Raw genomic sequence first — 24,364 nt, forward strand, 5'->3', positions numbered from 1 at the left:
GGATATTTCCAATCAGAGCTTCAGTAGAAACTTATGCTCATATTCCTGGGTCCATTTGTATTAAATAGAAATGAAACTTAACATAACAAAATAAATACAACTATAAGTATTTTAGGAAGTCCTCTTCAGTGGCTTTAGTAGGTTTTGGCTGTTGGCTCGCTGGCCAAAAACAGTGTAGAAAAGAATAGACTGTCTGTGGGTGTAATCACCTTGTGTAGGAGGAGGACACGCTAATCATAAGCAGTCATTGCTTTCCAGCTTTCACCCAGAGGGAACAAAGACAATAGATTTGTTCCAGATTCTATAATTAGACACATACAAACAATACTTTTATTCCAAAACTCTGGTTTCATTAGCAGCTTTTCACACAAGACTCAGCATACCAACAAAACCTGCAACGTTAGAACAGACCATTGGTGCCTCCAATCGGTCACACTGTTTTGTTAGCAACCACTGTTCTGTGCTTCAGAGAAAAATGAAGAACCTTCATCCTAAACCAAATGAGTCACATGATGTTATAAATGGGGAAGCTGAAAGCATGTTTGTGAATCTATTTCCCCCCCTCCTACCTTCTGTTGATACTATTTAGTATTCTGTGCTGCAACTCACACATGGGAAGAAGTGCACGCCTCTCACAAACCTCTGGTTTAAATCAGGAAAACTAGTGTATTTTTAACACGTTACTTCAGATTTCCAAGTTTTAATGTAAACAAAATTTGCTGTTTCAACATATTAGTCAGTAAAGATAACGTCATTCAAGGAACACATTAAAACCATTATTGGCTTACCTTGAGATTTTAAGATGTGTAAGCTAACCTCCATAAACATGCCAGAACCGTATGTTTTCCATAGGGTAGATAAAGACCAACAGAACTGATAATAGTTCTTTAAAGAAAAATAGATGCCCCAGCCGTAACAATCTCTTGGATTTACCAGTAGATATTAACTTGAAAGAGGGTTTGGGATTTAATTTGTTGAAAAACATTCACCTACCAAAAACAAGGGGATGTCCTTTATTTCAGAAATGTGCATATGCTATCTCTGCAAAAATCTTAATGCTCAGAAAAAAGTTTGTTTTCAAATTATTTGTACAGACTTCTGATTTAGCAGCTAAATTTGCAAAACAGGGAAGTACTGTCTTAAATCTTTCAGGTCTTTCTGAGGTCATAAGCATGCAAAAAAATCGCATGACTCGCTTTGTAATTTGCCAGTCATTATCATTTTTCTCAACCACTGTTAATAAAAGTGAAAAAGGAAGTTCATTCACTAGAAGGTTTGTTTAGAGAGACTGAAGTTATTATGTTACTTCGAAAACTTCTATGATGCTTTGTCCCCATGTCCCGACCTAGCAAAACTAGATTATTTGATGTCCGGAATCCAGGAAGTAGCCCTCTGGAAAAAGAAGTCTATTGTTACTTTGTTTGTGGTAAGAATTAACTAGTGTTTGCAGGAGCATCCTGTATAAGAACAAAGCACTAATTCCTGTTTTTGTGAAAGGAAAGCCTTTTCCTTATTTAACCTTTGTTAAAACAGATGTATAGAGTTCAACAGTAACTGTGGTGTTAAGAGTGGTAGGTTTTGATGTACTTTATAAAAACATAACTTGGAACTTTCCTGAACCAGTGCTTTTCTGGACTACAGTTTGTGGGGTGGGGTGTTTCAAAATTTTCACAACAAAAATAAACTGTCAGGAATCCAGCCTGTCTAAGCTCAGCTCAACACATGAGCCATTTGTAGTGGTCAGAACCACACAAACAATGCTGTAGAGGTATGTGTAAGAGTAGTAAATTCCTGGTTAGTCACTTGAATTGCACTCACTGGGAAGATTATATAATTTCAGTTCTTTAATAAAAATGGTGTTGCTTCCTTTAATTCAAATACACTATTCAACATACTGGTCAATAGAATAACATACCACAGCTGCCAATTAATTTGGATGGCTAGTATGTTGCCATTTTCCAAGTTTTACTTCACTAGTAATTTAAAAATCTAACAAATTATTTCATTTCTTGTATGCTAAACACAGGGGGGAGTACTCATTTTAAGTATCTGATTCAGGCTCCTTGGTAAGAATAAAGATATGCCCTTGACTGAGGAGCCTAAGTCACACGGTCTTGATACTTCCATTTTGTCACCTGGATCAAGCATATTGAAAAATTGCTCCATGTGCAATCCGTGTTCACCTGCTAACTGACCTTTCCTTCTCCTTCCCAGTGTTCTGTGTGTACTATGTGACTAGAGGAATCCTGCAGGAGAATCGCCAGGAGCTCATCGTCTTTGTTCTTTCCATCTTGCTAGTGATGTTTCGTTCCATTGTCAACTTCACAGTTCTCTCTGCTGAGCAAAAGCCGAAACTCCTGGTTAGTCTCCTGGCTTTAATTAACTTTGCTTTTCTCCACATCTTGGATTTGAAAATCTTAGAAGGGCAAGATACCTGTGATGAGGGCACTGATAACAGAGAACAAGCAGGCTGAGTTATTCCTACTATTGAATAATAAGATGTGCACCTCCACAACTGCAAATCTGTTTCTCTGAGCTATTCTATGGGTTTCTTTATGGCAGTATCTGAAAGTAACATAGATATCAAAGTATTTTGCTCACACTGGATTACCGCAGAAGATATCCTTTGCTTCACCTACTCTGTTTCAGATTTCCATCTATAAAATGACTGGCCTAAAGTCACGTAAATCTAGCTTATGAACAGAATTGGAATCGCAAGTCTATATGCAAGGACATAGCCATTTGCCCCACTGCTCCCTAACTGCAGCAGTGTGTTTTTAAGAGAGTTATGGTAACCTGCTGCAAGGAAACAAAAAGATACAATGTGCTAGGGGAGGTGCTGCTGTTCCCGATTATCTTGTTTGCATTTTGTAACAATAAAATGTAATACGAGGGTCTACGTGATACTAAGATTTGTAGTTAAACCTTGGTTTGCCGTGTGTCTGAGAAGTCCTGCCCTTTTGTGGTCACACATTTATCACGAATGTGAGAGGGAGGTTCCTTGCTGTGAAGTCATCCAAAAACTATTCTTCAATAGAAGAGATGGCAACCAAGCTAGGAAGATGCAGCAAAGCAGAATTTGCCTATTCAATTTACCTATCAATTGTACATTTAGTTCAACATACTTATCTACAGCAAACTGGGTTGTTAGGGTCAATAAGGAACAAGTGTCAAAGAGATGCAAATTACTTTAAGGTATGCATCCCAGTCACCAGTTAATATATTAAACAAGAACCTCAGAGTAAAGCCTGGTGTAGAAGTTGTACTGTTAAGGACTTATTTTTACTGCTATAAAAGTAACTTGGATTACTGTAACTCCTACTTCCTGAGCCAAATTTCTGAGCCAGAATAAGGCATACTAGTATAAATATTCTCGTATCTGTGTAATTATGAAGGATGTTTTGCCACTTCAGCCATCTTTAAAGCAGCAGACATTTAGTGTGAATGCCAGCAAAGTTGTGGATACAACCGAGAGAAAACCAATGTTTTCTGAAATTTAGTGAGTGCAGCATTCAGAATAACCCCCTGCCCCCATTGAAATCAGTGGGGAAGATTCTTACCAGTTGGTTTATGCCATACAGGAAGCTTAGAGCCAGTCTCTGCCAAAGCAAGCTGTTTCTTCAAACTGTATGATAAAACCTCAAGCAAAACCTTGCTAAAAGTCATCACGGTATTACAGGGAGTGCGAAGGTTATGTTTCTCTTAAGAGTTGTAAAACTACTACATTGAGGGTAACGTAAACCGAAGTAGCCAGTGTGAGTTTACAGTTATTACCAAGTGGTTGCAACAAATAGCAAAAATCGTGGACTGATCTTTGTTACTTAACAGTGTGGCAAACAGTCATCTTAAATTGGTGTCTATTTAAAATGCTATTAGAAGGCAGCCTGGTTCTCCTTACTCCTTTATTCTTTTATTACCAGTTAGAAGATTTAAGGTTAAAGACTGTCCCAGTTTCGGCATGGCCAGTCACATCCTTATTTCTCTTTCCCATCAGGCCCGCTTCATTCTGATCCTCTTGGTTGGCTCCTTTGATGTGATCTGTGCCATCATCCTCATTCAGAGTCAAAGCATGATGGCCTTTCGAGTGGGTGGTGCTCTAGAAAGCCTACAGTCACAATACTTCATGTTGAACCTCTGTTTTTCCATGTTGACCTTTGATCTTCAGGCACAGGTACAGAACTCCCTCCCCCTGGGTTCCCTTTTTTCCCTCCTATTGAGAATATCTTAGAATTAGACTAGCTGAGCTGAACTGTTAACTTCCTAGAGCAATCCTGCCTGTATCTTACTTTTTAGATAAGATTAGCTTAATAATGGTCATCTCTCCAGGTGTTTGCTATAGGGAAGCTTAGCTAAAATCGACAGAAATGAATCAATGTATATTTTATCATTGTCCTGCCCAAACGGAAAACTGAATCTTATTTTTGGGAAGTATGTCCATAAAAACAATTGCATCCAGAAGCTCCAACCCAACATGGCCTCCTAAAATAAGAAAGATGATCACTGCCCAACACCTCAGCCTACAGTCTCTTGCTTTCTGGCCGTCCTAGCCATCTCCTACATTTGAGAAAATTATATTGGGATGGGAGAGGGGAGCCTGACCTAGCAGGGCAATCAGGGCGAGATAGCAACCTGCAGTTACAGATAAATGAAGTGAGCCCAAGATCTGCTTAGAAAGCGTTTGTACTTCTGTACGCTACCCTTCATTCTTATTTTACTACTGTATTACCCTCTATTACCTTATGCTTTATTTAGAGCACATCTTACTGCCTTCCCTGTTCTTCATTGTTGCTAATATGGCACACAGGGAAGTACGTCTGTCCTTGTGTCCCGTTATTGTACTGTCTGCCAGGTTTAGAGGAAAAATTTTAGCCGTTAGACCTGTGCCCAACTTACTGTTGCTGGGAGTTTATGTCAAATATTTTTTGGTGGGCGGTATGGCCTCAAACTAATAATTTTACCAAATCTTTGCCTCTTCTCTTTCAGCTCTGCTTGTGTATTCTGCTGATAAGCCTGCATGAGATCACCCTTCTACATAACATCATCTCAGCAACAGGGGTTCTTTGGGCCTGCCTGAAGGTGTCCATTAGCATCATCGCAGTAAGTGTTAAGCTAACAGCAACACAAGCAAGAATAGTCAACTTCTGAGACTACAAGATCTTGCCCTGAGCAATTATCACAGGCTGGGAAGTCACAGCCATCCCATTCTATGTAATACTGCTAAGTGGAAGGGAGCCAGAATGGATCCCAGCAGAAAACAAGAGCACCAACAATAATGAAGTCAGGTTTCTTATAAATCTATGTCTCCTCAGCTGAGCATACAGGATGAAACAACGTCACACTATCATTATTCCTTTCTGAGGGACATTGTTTTATTCTCAGTCCTTGATCACCTACTTTAATGAAACCTATAGGATCACAATATCTTCAATATTTCTACCTCTCTGACAAGGTTAGGTGAAACTGGCAACAGTCCTCCAAATTATTATGAAGATGGATAGACAGACACAGTGAGACTGCACAGGCCTTATATCCTTAGGAAACCACACCAAAAAGATGAGTGGTCCTTTACTGGGGCAGCTTCTTTAAAGGTGAGTGACAGTTTTCAGGTTAACATAAGGACTTGTGAACTTGAAATGTAGTTTTTCATGTCAGTCAGGCTGAACTTCCTCTGAAATCTTGAGAGCTCTGTTCCAAGAATGATTGCAGAATCAGGGCCAAAGTACATCAGATATATGAGTCTTTTATTACCAGGAAGAAGTTTAGGTGGTTTGGGTTTTGTTGGTTTTTTTAGGCTCCTTGGGCGTGTACTTTAGCCATTCAGAAAAATTCCTGACAGCTGAATTACAGCTTTCCAAGTGTTTTGATTGCTTTTGTTGCTAAAAACGGAGCTAGCACCAACCACTGTGCTTTTAAAATACTTCAGTAAGTTTAGGTGAATAGTTGCACAGAATCATCTTTCTCCTGGACTTCGGAGTGTCGTGGCCACTAACAGCTATCCAGCAGGGAAAAATGGAGAAACGGAGACAGGACTAACTGTGAGTGTGACACTCAGGAATGCAGACAGGGATATTATAGCTTGGTTTCCTCTTGGGAGCTCCTTATATACCTTTGTGAGGCACTGGATCTTTGCTTTCAGTTAAATTGTATCAGGTGTGGAGAGAAGGGAGCAATTAGAACCATGTCTATTTTCCTGCTAGGATTAAAAGTGTAAACCTTTCAGCTACTTTTCCCCCACCATCAGAAACAAAGTTGATCTGACCAGTTGCCATTCACAGATTATAAATTCTTTGCTTCTCCTTGATTTGCCTTTAGGCATTCAAAGAGGCACTGTTTCTTCTAAGAAAAGAAAGAGGGACTTCAGTTAGATGGTCTCATGTCTTAACATACATTATATTCCTTATGCTTTCAACAATCGCAAACGTTTTTCTTAATAGTTCAACTAGTTATAGTAAACGTCCTAGGGATGAGTACATATTCTTGCCCTTTGCTCAAAACTGTCTATGTTAGAACCACTTGAAAGCTACTTTTTACCCAGTCTAGGTACATGACTAACTTCTCTACTGGAAGAAGTTAAGAGCTTCTTGTTTAACTAAGAAATAGCAAATGTAAAATTAATGAAAAAAATTTAGTGCTGTATTTCAGTAACTGGCAGCACTGCAGGGCAACAGCAACTGAGAAAAGGTGGATACATTTCATGAGAGTCTGGCAGCTTTGTATCCAAGGTAAAAATTACTCTGTCTTAGGCTGGAGCATGTAGACAGCTTGACAGAGGGGTCCCAATAGGAACTCCTTTTCCTTACCCTGTTCAGACAAGTTTTTCACAATCAGCTTCTGGCAGAGGATGCAGCAGTAGAGAAGCAGGTATCACTGTCTTGTTTGGTGCTCGCAATAACTGCACCTGCTATGAGGTTGTTATGTAAGAAAGGTATGGAGACATACATAACCCACCAGAAGGTATAGGCCTAATAGAAGGGAAAACTTGGAAGCGCCTCATACACAGTCCTTTCTGGTAACCACAGTACCTGAAAGCACAGCTAAACCTCATGTTCCCTTATTTCTGGGTTGATGCACATGCCATTTCACAAGGGGATTATTCGTTATTTTTCTTCTATTTATATATGTGCTCTCCCATTTACTTAGTGGATTTATTTTTCCTATCTCCATTATTTATTTTGCCTCTTTTCTCCCATTAATTACTAACTCTCTCTTTCCCCCTCCTCTTGTTTCTCAGCCTTTGTTTTCCTTTCCCTTTTGGTCTTATCCTAAGAGGAGCATTATGCAGTATCACAGAAAATGGAGACAATAGTAGAGGTGGCAGAGAACAGACAAACTCCCTTAGGGGAGGGACAATTCCCTTAATGCTTTTGTAGAGGTTCATATATTTACCATTGCAGAAGGATCAGTATTGGTTTTGGGGGGAATCTGTGGTTGATCAGATGCGTCAAATCTTATCATAGCATTGGCGCAGTCACTGCTTCCATTGACAGTGACTCAGCTGTTCGTTTGCTCAGACCTGCCCTTCCAGTTCAGGACTGCTGAAAGTTACTACCTGCTGGAAAGTAGTCTATCCTTTCTTCTTTCCCAAGTCCTATACTTAATTGTGGAACAAAGTTTTTCTGACAGTTAAATCCTCTTGCTCCTCCCACATTTTAGTTCTCAGTGACTTTAATTCTCTGTAGTAGAAGCAAAGGTGGAGAAAAAAGTCACAGAGCGCTTTCAGTCTGCTGAAAGCTATGTGACTTTTTTCTTATGTGACTTGTTTTAGCTATGAAAACATTAATTTGTTAGAGAAAACTCTGAGCATACCCAAAGAAAAAGTGCATCAACTTAGATGCAACTCAGAAAAGTCAGCTGCTTCTCCATGTAAGCTAGCTGGGAGTTGTACTGTACGTATGAGAAGGCAGAGCTCAAGAGGATGCCAAGATGGCTCAAATCACACATAGCTGTCAGGATGTGCCCATGAAACAACCAGTTCTGATTTCACCAACATCTCTCCTGGCCCAGCTCAGTGGAAAACAGACTGTATTTCCTGCTAAAAAAACACAGGTAGAGAAGGCAAGTGGAGAGCAAAGTTACAACTGAGAACTCAGCTAGACCAACACTTGAAATGCTGTTGAAAAATCAACTATATATAGCCTTTATAGAGTATATAGCAATGAGTTATAAACCTGTATATATCTCATCTTATTTTACAGATTTTAAAAGAACTGAAACCTCTAGTGTGGATTTTTCTAAGTCAGAATGTACCTGAAGTAGTTTATCTCATCTACCTGCTTTACACGGTAATTCATCAAACTTACTTGCTCAGTAATGGGGAGCAAGGCTGGAGGCCTTCATTACTGGATCCTTGGGCCCAAAACATGGTGCCTCATTCCTGAGCATACCCCTGCGTTGCCGCTCCTGTTAGAATCAAGGAGAGCAGCAGGCACGTCTTATCTCTTCAGGATCAACTTTTCAAGACAGGAACCATGTCAAATTGCTGTTGAACTGATTACTTAGAGGGAGAGGCCCTGGAATTCTCTGCAACTGGCGAAGTGTCCAGAATGGTTAGGGAAAGACATAACAAAATCTTCCAGTACAAGATATACAGCCTCTCAAAAATGCCTCCCCTCCTTCACAAGAAGTCTCCGGTGGTGCCAGAGCATTTGACCATCTGCAGGGCCTCAAGTCATTATATTTCAAAGAATTTCTTAGGCAGCATCCCCAGCTGTCGATCCTGATGTAGCCAAAACAAGAGACAGCGCAAGCCCAACAAACTCCAATGTTAGGCATTTTTTTGGCACTATAATAGTGATATAGCACTTATCACCGGGGCGCCCCAGCACCTCCCACAATACATGTGTGAAAGGAGGTAAGGAAGAAGAAGGGCAAAGCAGATTGTTCATCATGGGAAGGGTTCGAATGCTGATAGCAGCCAGTGTTTCTCATACATCACATAAATAGTCTCCAGATACTGATAAAAGTCCAGTGGCTGCAGTCTTCCAAGTCCTTGGGGTTCTATTTAGTAAAGTATGCAGTCAAATCGGGCTCTTCTAATCATTCACTGGCAAAGCACAGAAGGACCACACACTGTCTGTGGTGGCTATACTTTACTTCTATTGCAGTTAAGAAGAAAAGTACAGGTGGTGGCTTCTGACATAAGAGTAACATAACAACTTCAAAGTAGCTAGGTCTCCGTACAGTTTTGCATAGCAACAATGAGCACGCAAGAGTGCCCAGCAAATGCAATCTCCTCTGTGCTAGAGAGACCTGTAATAGAGTCACTTCTCCAAACCAGTTCTTTTTAGCATCTTTTATCTGACTACCTGAAAGGCAAAATTTAAAAAAAAAAAAAGTAAACTGCACTTACCATTAATTACTTCAGCTCTGAAAAAGCTGCCAGATTGACTCTATCTAGCAGCTGCTTAACAACCCTCTGCAGCGTAAACAGGAAAACTGACAGAACTCAACAGACAAACAAACTGCACCGCAATTGGCCAGGACATCCATAACCTGCCTTGACTGGGGATACGCACCATTGGGTTTGTTGACAAATCACAGTAGCCAGAACTGTGCCTTTTTAAATCTCATCCTGATAGTCACGAGGCCTGCTGGAGCAGTGACTCAAACCTGCAGGAAGTGGGAAGAGAGTACTGCGTACCTTTCCTTCAGTACTGGATTTTTGCAGAGGTCTCTCGTCTTAGCTTTAACGTGCCTGATCATACTTTGTTCATGGGAGCAGCGATCCTTCTTCAATGCAGTAGATAGCTGCAGGATATAAATACCGTTGCTTTTAATTAAAAGTTACCATTTTCTCTGTGTCAGAACCCTCAAAAAGCACAGGTTAGGCAATTACAAATGTCGTAAGCACAGTAATCAGGCTAGCCGTGAATGAAAATAGGATCATGAAGCCGGCCCCCAGACATGCGGGACAACAACAGTACAATGACAGCCAGGGAACATAACTTCATTCTATATTTTACAGTGGAAAGAGGCTGAGATGTAGGATGAAGTCTGGTTTCCTTATCTCCAGCTTAATTGTTTTTTCAATCTGGGCGCAATACTGTTTTCATATGCCTTTAATGATGCAGAGATCAGAAGGTAGAATGCATTGAGCTGGAGTCAGCGTGCAGCCAGGGAGTCCTGTAATCAGGAAGGTAAGACGGTTTAAAAGTGACCAGGTTTCCCCCCCGCACACCGTTACTATCTAGTGACTTCTTTCAGAAATTTAGTGGTTGATTGCATTTTATGGCTTCAGGGTTTTATGGCACTAGGTGTTGATTGTTGTATGTCTCCATTTTCCTGCAGGTGATAAGGGAGTGGGGCAAAGGGAATTCTTACACTCTGGAAGCTGCTTTCATTATCGGCGCTTGCATTTCTGTTGCAATAAAATCTGTTTTGTTTTGGGCACTGATTCATGTCTACCGCAGCTTTGGGCAGGGGCTGAGAGAAAGAAGTAAGTACTTGAAAAGGTTAACTTAACTATGAAGGTTGTAGCCTATTGTATCGCAGTCACAATTAAGCAGAGAGCTTGTCGAGCCAGGAAAGTAGTTAGGGATAGTCACAATAAAAGGCAGATCCCTAATGACATCAAGCACTACTGCAGCCTCAGAAGTTACTGGCCTGACAAAGCTCAGAAGCTTGGATGGAACATGCGATCTCTCCCTGAAGAAAACTGACATTAAGTCAAAGTTGCTTCCAACCTATGCAAGAACTGCTGCTATCCAGAAAAACAGGCCTGTGTGGAAAAATCTCCTCCATATAAGATAGATGTAATTTTTCTTCTTTATCATGCCATATAACTGCCTTATAATAACTAAGAGAGACAGAATAAAGAGACCTAGAGAGCCACTAATCTTAAACTCCCCAAACCTCCTTTTACATGAAGGACATAAATGCTGCTAGGCATTGGTGTTGACTGATCTTCCTTTCTTCCCACAGTGTTTTCTTCCTATGGAAGGATCGACTCCTGAGCATCCCCCTTGTATCTGCAGCTCTTACAGAGTGAAATCATAGCTGGGGAAGTTCTGGTCAAGTACTCGCACTCAGGATGTAAGATAATGGGTCAGTTTCACAGAGGTAGGGAAAGTTGCTCCAAAAAATGTCTATACATTTCTTGGTTTGTATTGTGCTAGGGAACTATAGCAGTGCAGCTGGTAACTTAGTTTAAAAAGCAAAGCGCGCTGGGGAAATTAACAGTAATCCTCTCAATTCAATGAGTTTTGCTGACAGGACAATGCATCTTTCACTCCTTGCTTTCCTGATGTTGCTTTGTAACTGCAGGAGGTTCACAACATGCATGTGAGTAGAGACTGTTGTTAATATAAATGCTGTTTTTCTGGATATACACAAACATAATGAAAATAATTTGCACCCCCATCTTTTATTACTGAGTCTAGAAGTGGATTGCCCTACCATCATTTCTCAACCCAGATCTGTTGGTGAACAGAGGTCAAGCCCCGAAGTTGTTTTGATGACAGCTGTGTTCCCTGATCTCCACTATGGCTGTGTGATGGCTTAACCCCAACAGAATGGCTAGGGCTCTTGTTCCTCCTCTGACTTCAGAATATTTCAATTTGGTTTTTATTTTTTATTTTTTTTTAAATGCCAGGTACACATGAAAACTACGCAATGTAATCTCATGCCTTCCTATAGTGTATCTAACCAATGTGCCATTTCATACACAAGGGTGACTGTTAAAATAAGCCTTTAATATTGTAATTTAAAAGTTTGGTATTTTATTGATTGGAACCTTTAGCCACTGGCTGTCTATTTTTTAATAAAGTATAAACACAGTTTGCGCATGGGTAATTATTTCTCATATCAGCAGCATGAGTTCAATGGGAAGCCTGTTTACAAACTGAGTATGGAAGAGGCTGGAACTGCAATTCACGTGCTGTGAACATTGCCGTCACATTCCTCTTCAGATACGTCTTTAACTTGTAGGTAACCGTACACTACAAAAAGTAGTTAAAATAGTTTATTTATTAGGGAAATTTACAAGGATGATCTCAAAAAGTCTATAAAGAATAAATATCTCATCCTAGTCTTCTAAACCTGAAACAAATCTGTTTCATAGATAGCACAGTGGAGGCGTGAAGAGGTTAAATCCATCCATCGGTGGTCAGACTGCATACAGCTGACAGTACCAAGGGAAAGCACGAGAGTACCAGCTGATGACTGTGACTTCATCCCACAAGTCAAAATGTGACTAGGAATTGTTGCCGAAATCGAGCAACACAATTGAACATATTCAGTCCTTTTCTAAAACAAGCAAACAAGCAGCAGGTCTTGCCTAGAGCAGGACCAGTAAGGGAAGACTTCGATCTTGGAGTAGGCCTGTACTTGGTCAAAATTAGCTGAAGAAAGTAGGCTTGTGCTATGCTCCTTTTATATCTTCATAGCAAGAAGATGGCAGAAACAACTGGATCATGAGAAGGAAAAAGGTTGTGATTACATTCAAACATTTATCTCCCCAAAAGCAGAAATGTATTGTTATGCCTTGGGGAATTAACCTTTGTATTTTCACAGAAAAATGTTCTTATTCCTGACTAAGGTCTTGTTAAGTTCCTGTGGAAATCTGCCTGTTCTTTTACACAAGGTCTTGAAGTTAATACTTGTGTAGATAAGAGCTACTGGGCTGAATCTGTGAAAGTTTCCCGATACACAATCCCGTCATAATCTGCAGACAATATCTTTGGCCTACTCTAAATTGAAGCACTTTATTTTTTGCCCAGCCATTCTAATCCTGGATGCAGACAGTCATTAAACCGACTGGTTCAGACAACCAACTTCACATTTTCTATTATTAAAGCAGGAGATTAATCCAGCTAAATCCAAAGTTAACTTTGGATAAATCCAAAGTTACTCATCACATTTTTTATTGGTATTTGCCAATAGAAGAGGAAAACAATGGGAACAAATCACGCTGTACCAAACAAACGGAAGCTACTGCTCTACATGTCATCAAGAACTTCCCCTGTCAAAAGCATTTAGCAAGTTTTACCCAGAATGATATGTAAAAGGAGATTTCAGTTTTAGGTAACTTGTGCAAATTCTTTACATAACACCTGATAAATACACATTTCCCCTTCTTTGAGCAATCTTCTTTTCCATGCTATATGAGCAATCACTCAAAACCAGCATGTAGAGAGGCTGCTTTTTCATATGCAGTAAAATAAGTGCACCCAACAGGAAGAAAAAGTCCAAACCACTCCTACGCTTCATTTTTGCATTATCATCTTCTACCTGTTCTTTGTTCAAGCCTTTGAGTTCAATTGTTCATCGTGCATTACTGAAAAAACGAATCAACTTGCTATTTTCCCATCACTACAAAGTATTGGTAGCTTTAATTGCATTTCTCTGGGTAGAGTTTCCTGCTTTTCTGTTTGAGGACAATACATGAGACCAAACTCTTTTTCCCCATTGTGCTCATGACTCCCCTTAAAAAAGCTTCCAGCTGCTGCGCACAGGAGCAACAGCTGATACTGACTGGGATTCCGGAGAAGTCAGAAGGGCACATCACAGAAAGACAAAGATAATTGGACAAAGCAAGGAAGAGCATGTAGGCCTTGCAATCCTGTGCCCCACAGTAACGAGTCATTAATTGGTATAGCTAGTTCAAATTGTCTTTAGAACATAATCATGCTTTTACAAAACAAATCCTAATACCACTGTAAATGCTATGTGTGTCTCTACCACTCCTTTCATTAGCAATGCAGTAAATCATCTCACAGTTGCACAAGGAGCACAACACCGTCATCAAGAGGTAGGACTGCTGCACAGAAAGGGAGACCCAGATTAAATTAAATTTATTATTTCAGGGAACAGCAGCAGCAAGTACAAGCTGTGTTGACCTTCACATCCAGTATGAGAGATTTTTTTGTACTTCCCGAGACGGCTGTAATCCACGCTGCCACCCGATGCCTATGTGAACAATCTAGATTAAACTAGATGTTGGTACCAACATCCATCTCAGCTCATCACGTAGACACGCTGCAGGGCAGGGTAAAACTAAAATAAGATGGCCTCAAGCTTCACACATGTTTATGGCCAATCTTCCTATTTGGGGCTACTTTAACTTCTCCTAACTTAAAAACCCAAGTAAATTGATACAGCCATTTTTTAATCAACCCAGCTGAATTGATTTTGTGCCAAAATTTTTGATACCTCAGCTTGGAAAGACTGGGGGGGTGGAGAGTACTTTTTGCCGGTTCAACAAACTATGGCGATTACAGCTCTCAATGCTAGAACTGGGCCGTTTCAACTGAAAACGGTAAGAAGCCACCATTCTGGCAAGACAGCACTAACAAACTGCATATAACCTCTCTCAAAAGAATCATCTGCAAAATGAGGGTCCGGTCTTCGGCAGTGCTATTTCCCTGCTTTATGCATAGGCAATAGAGTGCCACTGTCACAGAAATGGTGGGTTGTTGTTTTGGCCATGGACAGCAAGAATTTGTCACTAGCCAGGCATGAGAAGATGGAAAACTCACTCTAAGGTACCTTGTAAAGCAAATGTACTCCATTTAAAAACAGCTACATTACCTGCATAAGATATTTCCTCACATGTATCAATTATTTGACATGCATGAACTGTTGGAATAGGTTACAGATTAATTATGCAATCATAAGAAAGACTCTTGGTCATAATCATTAGCCACAAGTTTCATGGAAGAAGCGTCTAGAACTTGGTTACAACGTGCAAAGGCAAGGATAGAATGGGCATTTAAACTACATTTTCAATCTTAAATTTACTAGGTATCCAAATTATCTGAGATTATCTCATATTATTGCCCTTATCTATTTTCTCCCCTCATTTTTCTACTCTTGGGCCTTCAAAAGAGTAGTTAATGTAGCCCAACTAGTTGTATAGAAGATTTGTTTCAACTTGCACAGCAAATCCAGCTTTTATTTTGAAACTTTTGAGAAAAGACTGGTATCAGACATATACTTTCAAAACAGCCTTAGGTATATTTCTAGAAAACAGATGCTACTGTCAATGAGACAATGTGTCAAAAACCCACGCTGGACATCTGCCTTCCAAGCAAGTAATTGTGTATACCTAATTTTATATTCGCAACAGTCAAAATGCTGCTTTACAAATCCAACTTTACAAAAAGATTTTATTGAAAGGATTGAAAAATATTTGTTTTCAACAATACTTAAAACAAGTTTTCAAAGCATTAACAATATGTAACAGGATTTTTCCTCTTTTAAAAATTCAGTACACTGCTTTATTCCATACTACATGAGTTGTTAATAACTTCTTAAACTCTCTACTAGAGAATAACTTTAAAAAAAAAAAAACAAACCCAAATTAATTTCCAAGCTTCCATTTTGGCCCTTTGTGGACTGGAAAGGATTTGTAGGTACAGTGACATTTACAAACCCTTATAGTGGAAATACTGCTCTTAATCAGCAAAAACCTATTTTACTAGTACAGTTTAAACAAGTTACTCTGAGTAAGCTACATCAGCAAAATGAGTTTTTATTGCCAATATAACCATTATGAGAGATTAACCACATTAATCAAATGTTAGAAACATTTGAAAAGCTGCATTACAGCTTTTTTCTGGTTCAGCTGTGGTTTGAACAGAAGTTACCCACACTTTAAGTAGTTAAATATGCAAAACTTGAGTGCTGTTTAAACCTCACTAGCCTGCTTGTGAATTGCTGGTTTGCAGATTAAAGGCCTTGAAAAGGGACTTTGTACAGCTAGATAAATTTGTAACATATTAACACAATTTGGGTTGTGTCTTGATATAAAGCAGCTAGTACAATTATAATCCACACAGCTTTTTGAAGAAAAAGCAAAGACTAAAGTCATCAAGTGACTTACTTTCCTTCAGTCAGTGACTGTAGCTCTCTACTTGGCTGATCAGTGATCCAAATAAGATTGTTATCAAGCGGGAATAGTTGTACAAGCAAAACTGCAGAAGCCTCAAAGCCAGCAATGCAATTGCAGTACGTGATAAATTTAAAGACAACTCCTAATCTAGATCTAGATCTAATCTAGAGAAAGTAGTTAGGTAAGTTTTGATTACAAATTGCATGAAGTATGCACTCTGAAAATTAAAGGTCGGCAATTCAGTCAATAATAGCTTTACTATTATAAAAAGCATAAATAAAAAGTGCTGAATATAGTTTTATCTTTAAAAAAATACTAGATAAGGCTCATTAATCATTTTGTCTCACCTCCGCAAAATGATTTCCTCTTCCTAGCGTGCCTAGTATTCTGCTTGTTTTCCACTTAACAATACATTTATACAGCCACTATACCCTGTTCCTTTTCTCAATTATTGCATGTTTAAATAAAATAGTTTCAAAGCAGAAAGACTGACACTTCCATAGTTCAAAAAGTAAACAGTTATTAAATAACTGAATACTCCACCTAGGAAACCCGTAAGCAGCTTCAAAACAGTGATAAAACAATTACTGCAGATTCAAGTGAAAGATAAATCCCAAAAGCTATCTGGATATTCTCCAAGATATCACAAGATCTATTTAGACCAAATCAAACCAATATTCTATTTTACAAAATGTACAAACTGAGTATTAATTTATATTAACACCTTTTCATTGCGATTTGTATCATTAACCAAGAGTTTGCCTCTCTTTTATGGAAAAGTGCTCTCACCTGGATTTTAATAAAATTAGACAGACTAGGGCAGCATCCAAAATGGAAGAGACATTATTTAAACCATCAGAGGACAGCAGGTTAGGCAGTTTGGAAATTAATACATTTCCCATTACCACTTTGGACCACATAAACAACATAAGACAATCATGAAAAGTTCAACAGAGCTTCTCACTCCACTTTCAAGGAAATCCCACCTTAATCAGTAAATTAATTCCTCTACAATATTATGCCATAGGCTTAAAGTTAACAGATAATGTCCATTCCTTTAATGACCAATGCAGCAAGACTTTGAAAATGCTGAAGTGTGGATAGTATGATCATGAGACTGCACCACAGAGAACATAAATGTAAACATTATACTTGGGTTTGATATTTTTCAGTTAAAGTACAGTACAAACCCTTTTTTCCCCAAATAGTTTTTTTGTTGGTTTTTGTTTTTTTTTTCTTTCATAAAAGCACACACAATAAAATATGTACATAGAGAAGTTAGAAACATTTGAAAGCATCTTAAAAAAGTAAATACAAGACTTAGAATATCTTGAGTGTGCTGAAGGCACCATTGCTACTCTACTGGGAATGTGTCCTCTCATTTATCAGCCTACCAATGCAGTATCCCTTTCTGTATTACTCAGCACCAAGAGCTGGAAGGTATCTATGGAAGTTGAGGGCATACAGGGCCTAGTATAAGATATTCTTTTCCTCAAGACAATAGTGGAACTAGACAATATAGCAGTAATTGAAGTCCAGATTCTTCTTGAACAGTTGGGAGATTTGTTTTGTTTTTACTTTACAGTCTCTAATGCTACCATTTATTCCAGAGAATCAAGCAAAAATAATAAGAAAAAACAACACATTGATGATTCCCACCAACAGAGCTATAAACTAGCTCAGCTACAAAAATAGATATCGCTGTAATAACCAACTAAGTCCACGCTAATGCTCGTCCATGCTATTTGTGGATATTTACGCAGTGATGACAGCCAAGGGTCAAACACTGTTCAAATGGGCATGAGAGAGATATATATGTGTATATATATTAAAAAAATATATACTTCTTTTTACTAGTTCCATCTATTAATAAAAAACATCCTTCATGGGTGTTTCTTCACAGTGTGTCACATTCGCAAGTAAGGAGAAACTATTTTAAGCGCTGCCTTGATGGGGAGCTGTTCTGGGCAAGACGTGTTTAAGCTAACAAAGAGAAGCTTTTTTTTTTTTAAAGAAAATTTCTTAGAGCCTTTATATCCATAGCAGTCTTAAATGGAATTACAAATATACCAAATTAAACAGAATATTTTAATGCCACTTTTCTACTGCCACTTTTCTATTAGGTATCTACATTCAGCCTACCATGTTATTGGTAAGTTATAGATTACAATCAAATCTACAGATGCAGTTGTCAATACCAATCAGAAAGAATCCATTTTCAGTTTGCTCATTTGAAGGAAATTCACATCGGATTACAACAATCGGAGCCTAATTTCTTCCATTCCTCCTCTTGGTGGACAGGAAGTAGCACAATAACTTCCAGCCATCAGCAGATCAGACAGATATAAACTATAGTCACTATATATGTCTGAGATGGTGACCACACTTGTTAAGCCAAAAGCTTAAAAATCCAAGCATATAGAAGGGGTACTGCCACTTTCCATTCCCATGAGTCTTGTTAGATGTAGACACTCAAAATTCTTCTTCTTCAACAGCAAAGTTATTTTGCTTCTTCCGAACATTCCAGTGTAAACACTCAGCCAGACTTTCAAACCAGTCGCTCACAGGATCTCGGAAACAGATCGAAGGAAGGGGATAGCAAGAGGTAGTGATGCTAATACTGCAACAACACAGGAATACTCCAGTCAGTCAAGGCCAATGAATAGCAATTTAAAAAAAAAAAAAAATCTTCTATTCACTAGCTAACATAGTGCTATGTTCAGCCAATTTGGTAAAACAGTGGGTTTCCATAATCAAGCAATAACCAAGTCTGCAGGCTCATCAAAACAGAGTGAACACAGGGCTTAAAATTGTTAACAGATGCACCGTGGACAGCATTCTGTGACACAGTGAGAATACTGAACCCACTCCATGATGTCCTGCAGTCTTTTGCTGGTCTTCACATCAACAACACAGGGACATAGCAAAATGTAAGTCACCACCCTGGCCTTTAAGTTTCAACTATAAGCAACAGCACTAAGAAGTCTCGCAGCTAACAAAGGGCCAAATCTCATGTTTGAATCCTTACTAGTCTCCTGATCTATCCTATAGATCTTTCAACCTCAGAGGAAATACAAACAGTTCAAGATGGAGTGTCATGCTACCTATACGTTTTCCTTCCTGACAACTTGTATGGACCAAGAAAAAAAAAAAAAGTCATGCCGAATAGCAAGTCTACCAGTCACATATCACACAGTTACCTTAAGTCACCTCCCATGAGGATAAGCCACCACATTTTGCACAGAAAAAACTGAGGAAGTGTCCCACCCTGCATTCTGCTCACTCAAGGCAATAGCATTGCAAGTGACCACAAGCATTCACTAAGCTAACACAGTTCAAACCATATGGCATTATTCAGAGCCACTGCTTACATGCAACTCCTGTGGGTTTATATCTTCTCAAACTCCTAAATTTAAAGTTAAATTTACAGAATTTTCTAAAGACACATCCATCTTCCTTGCCAAGCATGCAATGTTTACATGCTTGTGTCTTAACATTTCACTTGCTTTCATACGAAGATCTAAAAACTCAGGTTAGAAATTAAATACTTTTAGCACAGTTTGTGCTGTAAGAGGTGTTAGGGTTTATAAAAGCTTGTTTCTTCACTGCCAGCAACCCTTTTGACAGATGTTAGAGAATGAGAGAAGTACATAAATCAGTATTTTCTACGCTTATAGAGAGATGCTACAATCAAAAAAAGGCTTGACCTGTCTCCATGGCATATTTCCTGCCTCTTCCTTCCATCAAATGAAACCCATGCTGTATTCCTGGCATCCGGGGAGAGCATAATCTGAAAAAGAGAAAAGAACTAAACTTCAGGTCCAAAACCTATTCTTCAAGAGCAAGGGACAAACACCTGCTCCATCCTCCCTCTGAGTACAGAATTGACTCTTTGCAACTTCACAGTTGCACTGAAATTTGTAATCCGTCCATAACAACAGTGCAGTAACATACCACACAAGTTCCCAACCTTAATTTCACGTTTGGTGTATACACATGTAGTTTTCTACATGCAGTAAACCCCCTCTTTATAAGTACAAGGTCATAAACCAGAAAGACCTTCCAGTTACAGCCAGTGCATGCTTTAATCCAGCAACATGAGTTGACTTAGCTTCTCTTTCAAGAAAAATAATAAAGTTAATCCAGAAAATACAGATTTTAATACATAATGAATCTAAAGGTGTCAAATTTAGGAAGTTTTGCTCATATTTACCATACATTCCTATTGAGAGAAAAGAATTGACTACTATTGGCCAGTAACACCCACTGACATGAAAGTAATCATGGACTGAGAGCAGTGCCATGAATAAACATTCAATTTATGTTGTAAAACAGCACACACTTATTTCTTAATGCTAATCTTCTAACATCCCTAGGAAAGCCCTTCTAAACATACTAGCTCTTTTCCAACTTAAGTAGACTGGAGGCTTGTAACAGATACAAGCAGAAAGGGGTTCTTCCTTACACATAGGTATTTGTTAAAAATACACATTAACTAAGTCCATTTTATATTCAGGTATTGCATGCCTTTTTTTCTGCAAGACAGCACTAACAAAAAAATAGTTAGTGAATTGCACATAACTCTACCAATATACTCAAAACCTGCAATATTTGTTGTTTTAGCCATGAAAGTAGAATTTTTCATTCCGTTAAACACCACTGATTTACATGCACTTTAGCCAAAATCATGTAAAATTTTATTAGTCAGAATGCAAATGTACGTATTCCCATTTTGCAGAACGTTACACAACTACAATCCTGTAGGAAGCAGTGTAAAGTATTCCACTAGTGGGTATATTATTTTAAACAAAGATGCATTCTTCAACCAGACTTGATCTGATCCTCCTACAAATGAAAGAATGCAGGACATACACAGCATTTCCTAACCTCTTCTGCTTTGGTCAGGTTCACATGGTTATTACAAAAGTTTGTAACTTCGAAAGAGAAATAACATAACAGAAGCTAACCTTGAGTTCCACTCCAGCAGGAACAACAATAGGTCTGAAAGACAATGAGTGAGGGCAGATTGGGGTGATCATTATTGCAGGAACATTTGGATGAATCATAGAAGCTCCTGCTGCAGCTGCATATGCAGTGCTACCAGTCGGCGTGGAGACAATGACTCCTGTGAAAGGAGCAAAAATTTCACTTACATTAGCATCACAATCAATGTGTTATTTTGGAAGACGACTAAGAAATAGCACTGTTATGAAAATGAAGCAGAGAATGTATCAACTTGTATTTCACAGGAGAATTGCAGTCTAATACACAAAGTGAGAAACTCTCTTCTAATCCTAGCACAGCACGTTTGTTCTACAGCTTCATGTAAGTTGCATAAACTTCTAGATCTCAGGTTACACAACCCTAACAGTGACATTCATTTTTTTAAGGGTAAGAGCTTTAAAGATAAACTTTTGTATTTCATGAGTTGAGAACTTAGGCCTTCAGCAAATTCCAAATATCCAAGTAAATTTTTTCTGAGCTATTTCTTGCCCTTAGCCCTAACATATCATACACAAAGAAACTGCCACTTGCCTTCACAAGTCCATAAACAAAGCTTACAACACTTCAATGCTTCGTTGTGGAATGCATTAGTTACCAATGAATAAACATACCTATTCTTTGCACACTATTGTTTTCTATCACCAGTGAACCGAAGCTTGAGACTTCGTTTCCATGTGAGACAATCCTCCAGTAAAATAGCAACAGTCTACACATGAACTGAAAAGCAATTTAACTCAAGAAGCAGACTCACCATCTCCTTGCACTGTTGTTATCAGGTGTCCATCTAGAAAGACATCTACATTGGAAAGGTAAGAAGAAGGACCACGATCCACTACAACTTCATTTAGGACCTGCCATGACATCAAATATTACACCAGTCCACTATTGCTGACTTGGCAATGTAATAAGTGACAAGCTGAAACATGCTTTCCAGATCTTTGAAAAATTCATGCTGATTTAGTACCTGCCAAATTAGACTCTCTTTACACTTCTGTCTTATCTAGTGCCAGCTGAAGTTTTTAGATGTTAAGAATTATTTCCAGAAGCTCGTTACTAACAATGTGCAGGGTTTTTCTTTTCACTTACAAAAATCTTTGGGATATCCCATTTTAGAACTATTACTTTTTCAAAATAGAAGGAAAATACTACTACAGGAAAGTACAACATTAGCACTTATGATTGCAGAAAGTAATGAGGTACACCACTTCTTCATTATTTAGTGCACATATTGTGAATTAGAGCAATATTGATCTGTCCCACACTACTGGGCTAATGTAAGTAAACTAATGAAAAGGGGAAAGTTGTAATAAAACAAGTACCAAGCAATTTATAAACAGCATATTAGTTCTTTTGCTTATTTTGCCCTCTGACCTGATATTGCATAATTTGCTTGCCCACTTCTTTCTCTATATTTGTAGGCACTACTCCATTTTCTTCTATACCATTTTGTACTGTCATTTTCTCTCTGTGCTCTTTTACTACTTTCACTTTCAGCCTGCTTCGTAGAACAAGCGCTGCATTGCCTAGAAGTGAAATATAGGAGAAAGCACACAAAAATGATACGTAGTATAGTAAATAAAACCTGTAATGATAAGCAAACTGTATGAAATGCCATCCGTCTACTGCCTGTGCTTTCAGGGTTCCCAATTTCATTCACAAGATAATTGTTGACATTTGGGTAAAGCTCAAAAATAATTTTTACTAGTAATGAGCAAAATTAAAGTAAAATTCGAACCCAGTCCTTCCTCCCTTTCCTCATGATGTAAAAAGAAAATTTAAGTTTTATATGGACATGATCAAGATTGGAAAACACCGTTAGGCTCACGTGATCTTCACTAAGACAAAAGCTAAGCTTAAAGAAAATCGGTGCATTAGAAACACCTATTAAAAGACAACAATCTAGCAACATGAGAATTCTATACATCTTTTCAGGAATCTACTTTGGATGCAACTCAAATAACCTCATATTGAAGAAATGAAGTATTTATTTCCTCAAATATTTTATTTGCCTAACTTCTCAGTATTTAAGCACTGCACTGCTTAGAGAAACAGACTACCACAGACGTCAAAGCTACACTCTATTTGTACGTTTATCTGTCATTTAACATAAATTCTGCATCATCTTTTACTTGTTTACTCCACACAGAACAAAGATATTTCTTAGCCATTTTCCTTTACAGAATAGTACAGAAAGCAGCACTGAATGGGTCAATGCAGTGCAATACGTTTGTTAGTTTAGTATACATTTCTTGTGTCTCAATCTTGTGGGACAACCTAAATGAGTTGGTTAAGAAAATTTACTAGTCTTGGAAAAAGCTACAGAAAATGTAACAAAAAGAAACACCACACCTTGTCCCCTTAAATTTACCTTCTATAACCTGAGTGACTTGGGACTGAAAATTCTCAAAATTAAATGGAGTAAGAAATCCAAGGGATCCCAGATGAAAAGCCATAACTGGAGGTACACTACCCTATCAATAAAGAAAAGAATTTAAAAGCTACTGAATAAAAGCAATTCATACTTCAACTAATTGCCTGTAAATATTTTGACTATTGATGTAACTTCAACTATGCATAATAAAAACAAGACATTAAATACATTATTTTCAGAAGGTACAGGGTAAAACAGGCTTGATAAAAAAAGGAATGAATAGCAAAGGACAAATGCTGTCCTGAATAACAAAGGAAAAAAAAAAACACAAAAAAAATTCCCACAACCTTCAAATACTTCAAAAAGAAAAGAGGTCTTTAAGTCTATTTCTCATAAAGACCAACCTGGAAAAGCGAAGAAGCATAAAGTAAGGTCCCATCTCCTCCCAGGCATATGATAAAGTCTATCTGATTGGAGATATCATCATAATCTAGAAGCAACATTGAAATAGAAGTTTTGGATGACGTTTTATCAACAGTCTTAATTTCCTAACATAAATTAAGCGCAGCTTGTCAACATTCACTCACAAATACAAAAAAAGACAACTAAGATGTAACAACAGCTGTTTGCAAAAGACACATTAGTTTTACAAACTTGACCTGACGACTAAGGAAATACCAAGACAAATAAGCAATATACTTCAACTTTACTTTCAATAAATCATTACCATACCTTCTCTGAAGGTGCAAAATTTCTTCTTCACTGGTCCAAAGTTATCATCATTAGCTATAGCGGGGTCTTCCAATACTTTTTTTTCTACATACACTATCATATTGTTCTCCTTAAGAGAGGTAAGATAAGCTTGTTAATAACCTCTTAAAATGACAAAATTTGACTCTCCCCATCATTTGCATTAGTTTAAAACATATAAGTAATATTTTACAGAAGTGGTCTGCATCTGTTGGTTGTGGGGTTTATTTTTAATGTGTGGTCTAATTCTAATGAGAATTTTGCAGCATGCACAGACCATCTAATAAATTCAACTAAACTTTGGAATACAGATTACATGATACAGTAACACTGCTGTTTGTTCAAGGCTTAAAGCTTTTTATATCCCATTTTATATCCCATTCCCTGTAACTTAGAATTGCAAACAGAAT

At 38.2% G+C, this 24,364-nt stretch overlaps 2 protein-coding genes across 7 annotated transcripts in view; one reads left to right on the forward strand and one right to left on the reverse strand.

Moving 5' to 3' along the window:
- LOC140661689 (uncharacterized) overlaps positions 1 to 11,777 on the forward strand; it is a 14,157-nt gene extending 2,380 nt beyond the window's left edge. The window contains exons 4-9 of one of the 4 annotated variants that reach the window (XR_012045840.1): positions 2,215 to 2,360; positions 3,995 to 4,171; positions 4,984 to 5,097; positions 8,196 to 8,282; positions 9,965 to 10,136; positions 10,288 to 10,422. Coding sequence is in view for 3 of the 4 variants with exons in the window: in XM_072884244.1 (XP_072740345.1) it covers positions 2,215 to 2,360; positions 3,995 to 4,171; positions 4,984 to 5,097; positions 8,196 to 8,282; positions 10,288 to 10,435; positions 10,921 to 10,952 (704 nt within the window). In the remaining variant the exon portion in view is untranslated. Of the gene's footprint in view, positions 1 to 2,214; positions 2,361 to 3,994; positions 4,172 to 4,983; positions 5,098 to 8,195; positions 8,283 to 9,964; positions 10,137 to 10,287; positions 10,436 to 10,920 lie in introns of those variants that run through there. The other 3 variants (XM_072884244.1, XM_072884245.1, XM_072884246.1) reach the window with 3 other exon arrangements.
- A 3,309-nt stretch (positions 11,778 to 15,086) lies between these two features.
- The window catches only part of NADK (NAD kinase), a 48,617-nt gene continuing 39,339 nt past the window's right edge, over positions 15,087 to 24,364 (reverse strand). For all 3 annotated transcript variants that reach the window (XM_072883693.1, XM_072883691.1, XM_072883692.1), the window contains 8 exons: positions 23,937 to 24,045; positions 23,609 to 23,694; positions 23,202 to 23,304; positions 22,205 to 22,356; positions 21,585 to 21,684; positions 20,797 to 20,954; positions 19,537 to 19,619; positions 15,087 to 18,449 (listed from right to left, as the gene is read on the reverse strand). In XM_072883693.1, the coding sequence (XP_072739794.1) occupies positions 18,302 to 18,449; positions 19,537 to 19,619; positions 20,797 to 20,954; positions 21,585 to 21,684; positions 22,205 to 22,356; positions 23,202 to 23,304; positions 23,609 to 23,694; positions 23,937 to 24,045 (939 nt within the window). In that variant the 3' untranslated portion in view covers positions 15,087 to 18,301. The remainder of the gene's footprint in view (positions 18,450 to 19,536; positions 19,620 to 20,796; positions 20,955 to 21,584; positions 21,685 to 22,204; positions 22,357 to 23,201; positions 23,305 to 23,608; positions 23,695 to 23,936; positions 24,046 to 24,364) is intronic.

Source organism: Ciconia boyciana, chromosome 19 (genome assembly GCF_034638445.1).
Source record: "Ciconia boyciana chromosome 19, ASM3463844v1, whole genome shotgun sequence".
Lineage (NCBI taxonomy): Eukaryota > Metazoa > Chordata > Aves > Ciconiiformes > Ciconiidae > Ciconia > Ciconia boyciana.